This window comes from Nicotiana tomentosiformis, chromosome 3 (genome assembly GCF_000390325.3).
Source record: "Nicotiana tomentosiformis chromosome 3, ASM39032v3, whole genome shotgun sequence".
NCBI lineage: Eukaryota > Viridiplantae > Streptophyta > Magnoliopsida > Solanales > Solanaceae > Nicotiana > Nicotiana tomentosiformis.
Window position 1 is genome coordinate 146,595,324 of NC_090814.1, and position 7,391 is coordinate 146,602,714.

Below are 7,391 nucleotides of genomic sequence, written 5' to 3' on the forward strand. Positions count from 1 at the left end.
TTAAAGTGAATCAATCACACATCAATTGGGACCAACAATTACCCACAACACATATGAATTATCAACAATGCAATGATTTTCTAATGTGACATTAGAGCATCAAGAGTTAACTCTATTCATCAAGGAAGCTCATTCTTTTGTGTAGGTCATTGTGGATCCTAAACTCCTCCTCCTCTACTCTCCATTAGCACATCTCACTTTAGAATGCAACACTCGATACAAGGATTGTGAAAAGTTCGCTCATCTCTCTCAAATGAATGCCACAAGTCCGGCTCTAAGTACCATAAGCTTGCCCCTCATGTAAATCACCACTAATGTAAGCTCACTCAACTTGAAATTATGTAAGACTTTTGCGGGATGTAATGAAGGCTTTTAGACCAAGGTAGGATTTGCTGGAATATAATGGTTTCATCTTTCCTTAAGCACTCTATTTTCTCTTTTCAGCTCATACTTTCTCGACTTTTTGAGTCATTTTCTTCTTCCTCGGGGGAACTAGAGAGACGTAACGTCGCTATTTCTTGATCATGACATTCATTCTTCTCCTTTTTTATTTACTTCAGCCTTTTATCCTTATTTTCTTTTGAATTCCCTTCAACTCTTCACTTTATTCACTTTCTTTTTGTCATTTTTCTTTTTGTTCTTTCTTTCTTTTCTTTTTGCCTTCCCTTTTCTTCATTTCTTTCTCTTCTTTGTACCTTTTATCACTGCAAACTGCTCGTCTCTCCCCAAAACTTATATTTTTACCAATTGTTTCTCAAGAATGCTAAGGAAAGATTGGGTGCCAAGAAAGGGTCATTTCAGAACGGATAAAGGCTTGTAACTTGGTTATTGAAAGACAAAGGCTTCAGCTCAAAGGGGTTGACTAGGTATATCACATTAGTAGGCTATGGAAGATTTCAATTTCAAATTGGATCAAGGAGAGCCCACAATCATTTCTCAAGCCAAGTTACACTTAGAATTTTGCTTAGAAAAACACTCGGGGCAAGTTCTAGACTATTGGCACGGAAATTTGGACTTGCAATTCAATATCTCACCTCTCACACTGCTGGATTGCTAAAGAGAATGGAGTCGAGGGCCCACAATAACCCTAGCTAAGATTTAGAATCACAAATGGCTCAACTGAACCACTCGATGACTGTTTGAGTCAACACAAGAGTTTAAAGGTCACAACTAGAGCTATTTTATGCCAACAACTTTGTTTTTAACCATAAGGTCAGAGGTAAATGTGTTGGTACCAAGTGAAGCATGCCCGAGACACTTTTATTCATTACTACTCTATTTTGTCAAAACATAAAAGAAAACATACTCAATCCCTTAAGAAGGTTGTCACGCCATCCATCATTGGGAAGAGCCACCCGATTCACACAAAATTTACCTTTGGAAAGAACCATGGCATTAAGAAAATCAAAGGCTTATTGTTCACACAAAACGTAAATAAGAAGTTATACTACTAAGGAAAAACAAACTAAAGAAGCTATGAAATAAACTACGGAAAGCGAGATAGATGAATATATAAACCGATGTAAAATGAGTATATACATAAGGAAAATGAATATCTACATCAAATGGGAAGAATATATACATACCAAAGGAAAATAAAGACGAAAGAAAAAAATAGTATCAGAGTTATTACAGCCCAAATGTCAAATGTCAAAGTTAAATAATCAAAATAGACCACCCCCCAAATGAAAATAAGCATTGTCCTCAATGCTTAACAAAAATAAGAATAGGGAAAGGGTAGAGAGTTAAGAGAACTCCCTATGTGGTCTCAGTCTGCATAGGATCATCAGCACCATCTGTGTCCTCCAACTGTATGTCATCATCTCCTGGCTGAGGGACAATAGGGTTGCTGAGCATCTGTATCATCTCCTCCGCAGTGTGTGCAGTCGCAACCGGCTCCTCAGACTGGCCGACTGCTGCCTCTGGTGCATCTGCTGGTGCTGCTGGGAATATCTGCTCCATAAGGAAGTCCAATGGAAGATCTTCGGCAAATGCAATCCTTTCAACCTCTTTGCTCAGCTTCTCTACCAACTTCTTTGATGCCTGGGATCTACGCATCTTCTTGACTTGTTTGCTCAAATCTTTAATGACTTTCCCATGCGTCGCCAGAGTATCAACAATGGTCTTCTAGTTCTCCAGAATCTTCTTCAATTTTTCCTCCACTGACGGAGGTACCTGTGGCTCTACTGGGGCTGAGGACTGTGCTGCAACAACACTGGATATATCGTCCAGCTTTGTAGTACCTGCCTGCATCCAGTTGTTGAGACTCGCCAATGTTTGGGAGACTCACAGCGCAGTCTGAGGATAAGTAGATGAGGCCGGCACTGGTAATGGCACTAACAGTCTAGCAGAAATAAGTGGACCAGAAGAAGAGGGTGGCATGAATGTTGTCCCAGTAGAAGTACCGGCTACGGTGTAAGGCTCGGCAACTGAATTAGTAACCACTACCACTGGCTCCTCAGACTGGCCAATGGAGGTAGTAGCTTTACCCGTGAATTTCGGGTTGTCAGCTCCCTGAAGGTGGTACCATGAAAAAGGCTTCTTGGCCTTCACTTCTGTATCATAATGCTTCGACTCCACCCCTTGATCCTTGAAATATTCTGTAAGGAAGTTCGGGTACGGATAGGATCTTTCACCCTTCTGGACAGCTAAAGTGATATTGGTGGACATGATGACACCAACATTTATCGGATACCCAGCCATAATTGAAGCCACCAAGACTGCAAGGGGAAGTGGAAGCATGTTTTCATTGAGGCATGGGTCAATATGGCTACACACGAATGTTTGCCACCATTTTGCTTCAAAGTTTAGGGTGGCTCGGACTATTGGAACTCCTGCTGTGAGCCACTGAGGAGCTGACCCTCGAATTGCCAGAATCTCAGCTAGCCATAGGCGAGCTGCGTCACCCATAGCCAGCTTTTCCAGGTATTGGACTACCTCCACGTCCTCAAACCCCACATATTTGTTCAAGGTGCAGGCATCGAACTTGATTTTCAAATTTCGAACTTTTGTCACCTTGGTACCCTTTTGATATGAGCTACATTGGTATAGAATTCCTTGACCAAATACTCATTGGCATCCATAACTTTGTGGGTGAGCCATCTCCAACCTTTTCGCTCCTTGAATTGTCGGAGGACATTGGGGTTGTGCTTGTCTAGATCTTTCATCAAGAACTGCCACTCAAGAGTGAGTGACCGATACGGCAACTATTCCCTAAATTTAGCAAAAGTAGCAACACTGACGAATCTGTCCTCCCATAGCTCGGGTCTCTTTGATCTCTCATTGCAGTATCACCCCTTCTCCCATCGTCTGGGACATCATCATCATCATCCACATTAATTGGGTCAGCTGGAGCATGTGAGGAAGAGGGCTCAGAATCTTGACTACCCTCTTCCGAACCTTCAGACGAACTGGCAGAAGAAGACGACTCATCTACTAGGTGGAATCTACTAGGAAATTATTGTTATTTGGCTTCCGGCTGTGATTGCATGGACTTACCCTCAAAAGCTTCCCCAGATGGGACATACTCACTGGTTTCCGAGGGTTTGGGAGGTCTGTTGATTGTAACTTTCTTACTTATAACCCTTTGAAGTGCTAGAGGTAGGTTGCTTTTACTTTGACCTCGGCCTCAGGAGGGTTCTGCCCTCCCTTGCGATGCATCTCCTCTACCACGTGAGCGAACCATTGTCTGCAATGCATAAGGATAAGAGTCAGTTAGATTTGTAAACCACAGGTGCATGCATAACAGTTGCGGTAAAGCAGTCTCAGAAGGGGTAGTGCGGACCGCACAAAAGTGAGTGCGGCCGCAAAATACCTAGTGCGGACCGTACAAAAATGAGTGCGGCAGCAAACTGCCTAGGGCGGACCGCACAAAAGTGAGTACGACCGCATAGCCCCAGGTTCAGACTACTTGGGTCTCTGATGTTGCACCAGTACGGACCGCACAAAAATGAGTGCGTCCGTACAAGTCCACTACGGACCGCACAATTTTGAGTGCGATCGCACATCCCCAGGTTCAGACTACTGGGGTCTCTGATGTTTCATCAGTGCGGACCGCAAAAAAATGAGTCCGGCCGCACAGGTCCACTTCGGACCGCACAATTTTGAGTGCGACCGCACAATTCAAGCACACAAGTTTCCTAACTTAGAGAGCTGCGGACTGTACAAAAGTGTGTGCGGCCGCATAGCTCAAAATTCACAGGCACTTTTTAGGGTTCATGCAATCTTTTCATAATCTAGACATGGTTTGCACAATTAAACATGGATAACTACTTACCCATACCCCAATTAACACTTAATATGCTACCCACATGATTGTAAGTAGAAAAAGACTAACTATTGACATTTTAGACATGTAATTAACCCTAAATCAAATAACAAAACAAAACAAAAGATGAAAAATTTATAGATGGAATAAACACCTCCACCCACATATTAGCCTTCACCTGCTAGATATCAACAACCCCATACCGCCTACCACACTTACAACACTCAGCCAACATATTACCACTCACCACCAGCCCGCCAAAACTACCAAAAACTCAAGCCAAATTTCGACCGTAGGCCGCCCACACAATACACTCCTATTGTCGAGCCTATTGACCAGTTGTATGAGAGATTGAAAGCTGCCGGTTATGTCACTCTCATTCCCGTTGTCGCCATGGAAAATTCCTCTCAATGGGTCAATCCGAATAAGACATGTGCCTACCATTCGGGCATGAAGGGTCGCACTATTGATAAATGCCGCATTCTGAAGAATAAGATCCAGATGCTGATTGATACCAAAGTTATACAGGAAAAGGAGATTGCACCTAATGTCTGCAACAATCCCCTCCCGGATCAGAGGGGCGAGGGGGTAAATGTGATAGAAACTGATGAAGAATGGGAGCCAAAGGGGTCAATTGGGCTCATTCGAGAAGAGGATGATCCCAAAAATGCCTCCAGTCACTCTCACGCCTATTGTGGTACAGATACAGTCACCGATTGAAGTTGAGGTAGCCGCATCGACTCCGTTCGAGGTTGAAATAACAACGCCCTCAGCCAAGCCAACTCCGTTCGAAGTAGAAGTGACCACACCATTCACCGTAACGGTAGCACCCACACCATCTTTTAATTCTAATGTTGTGCCTTGGGACTATACTGCAGAAGCAAGAAGGAAAAAAAAAGGGGGAAATGGAAGAAACTGGTGTAGCACAAGGTATGACCAGAACTGGTAGGGTTTACACACCCGAGCATTTGGGGGGAACAAGTAAAGAAGCCGCTTCCAGTCAGCCTATCATTGAAACTAGCCCGAATGATCTTTGGAGAAAGGTGCAAGCAAGGAAGTATTCTGTGGTTGATCATTTGAATAAAACCTCTGCTCAGATATCCATTCTATCACTACTGCAGAATTCTGAGGCACATAGGAACGCGTTGATAAAAGTGTTGAATGAGGCTTATGTACCCAACAATATTACCATTGGAGAGATAGCCAACATGGTAGGACAAGTATTGGAAAACCATAAGATCACTTTCCATGAAGATGAATTGTCGCCAGAAGGGTTGAGTCACAACAGGGCACTGCATATCACAGTGCAGTGCGAAGATAAATTCATTGCCAGGGTCTTGATAGATGGGGGTTCAAGTCTCAACATCTGTCCATTGACTACTGATGAAAGGGGTAAATGTGATAGAAACTGATGAGGAATGGGACTCGAAGGGGTCAATTGGGCTCATTCGAGAAGAGGATGATCCCAAAATGCCTCCAGTCACTCTCACGCCTATTGTGGTACAAATACAGTCACCGATTGAAGTTGAGGTAGCCGCACCGACTCCGTTCGAGGTTGAAATAACAACGCCCTCAGCCACGCCAACTCCGTTCGAAGTAGAAGTGACCACACCATTCACCGTAACGGTAGCACCCACACCATCCTTTAATTCTAATGTTGTGCCCTAGGACTATACTACAGAAGCGAGAAGGAAAGGAAATGGGAAAATGGAAAAAACAGGTGCAGCACAAGGTATGACCAGAACTGGTAGGGTTTACATGCCCGAGCATTTGGGGGGAACAAGTAAAGAAGCCGCTTGCAGGCAACCTATCATTGAAACAGGCCCGGATGATCTTTGGAGAAAGGTGCAAGCAAGGGAGTATTCTGTGGTTGATCATTTGAATAAAAACCCCGCTCAGATATCCATTCTATCACTACTGCAGAATTCTGAGGCACATAGGAACGCGTTGATGAAAGTGTTGAATGAGGCTTATCTACCCAACAACATTACCAGTGGAGAGATAGCCAATATAGTAGGACAAGTATTGGAAAACCATAAGATCACTTTCCATGAAGATGAATTACCGCCAGAAGGGTTGAGTCACAATAGGGCGCTGCATATCACAGTGCAATGCGAAGACAAATTCACTGCCAGGGTCTTAATAGATGGGGGTTCAAGTCTCAACATCTGTCTATTGACTACTTTGAAGAGATTGGGTAAACGTTTGCATGAAATAAGAGCAGGAACTATGAACGTGAAAACATTCGATGGATCTCAAAGGGCCATGATTAGAGAAACCAACCCCTGTTTGCAAATGGGCCCAACTTGGTTTGATATTGAATTCCAAGTGCTCAACATATCCGCCTCATACAATCTGCTATTAGGACAACCTTGGATACATGCCGCTGGGGCTGTAGCGTCTACTCTGCATCAGGCTGTGAAGTTCGAATGGAATCATCAGGAGGTGATCATTCATGGAGATGTGAGTAACCCTATTTACACTAACTAGACTGTCCCGGTTGTGGAGAATAGAAGGAAGTTAGGGGGAGAGACTTACCATCGCATTGAGCGTGTTAACGCGATCGAGAAGGACAAATGGTGGAGTAGCAAAATAGAAAGCATATTGGCATGGACAGGTTACGAACCCGGCAAGGGTCTTGGCAAGAATCTCCAAGGGATCACCATACTAATACAGTTAAAACGTCACGGCACGACCTTTGGACTGGGATATCAATACACCTGACACGGGTATCAGAATTGGTCACCAGCATAGCGCGGTCCTTATTACCCTCTCGAGCAGCCGATACCACATTTGAGCCAATACTTCCATCAGGCTGATATGATGTGGGGATCCGAAGAAGATTAAGCGCTAGCTGGTTTAAGGAATCTATTCTTGGAAGACGAAGACATGGACTGCAATGTAATATTTGAGGAGGAGGAGGAAGAAGGCCTCGTCATCCAGACAGTGGAGAAGGGAGTTGTTCTCAGGAACTGGACTGCCACACCATCAAGGGCCCACCGAGTTCCGGGGTAGCCTGGCTGCTAGTGTCATTTATTTTGAAAACAATTCTTATGAGCATTTTTAAAACATTTTTCAGTATTTTGTTTTGAAACATTTGTTTGAATCATTAAAAATCGCTTTT

General features: G+C 43.8%; 1 protein-coding gene across 1 annotated transcript; it reads left to right on the forward strand.

The window, feature by feature from the left end:
* Positions 1-6,217: 6,217 nt before the first annotated feature.
* Positions 6,218-6,757, forward strand: LOC138908642 (uncharacterized). Its single transcript, XM_070199324.1, has one exon. The coding sequence runs from the start codon at positions 6,218-6,220 to the stop codon at positions 6,755-6,757; it is 540 nt and encodes a 179-aa protein (XP_070055425.1).
* The last annotated feature ends 634 nt before the right edge of the window (positions 6,758-7,391 follow it).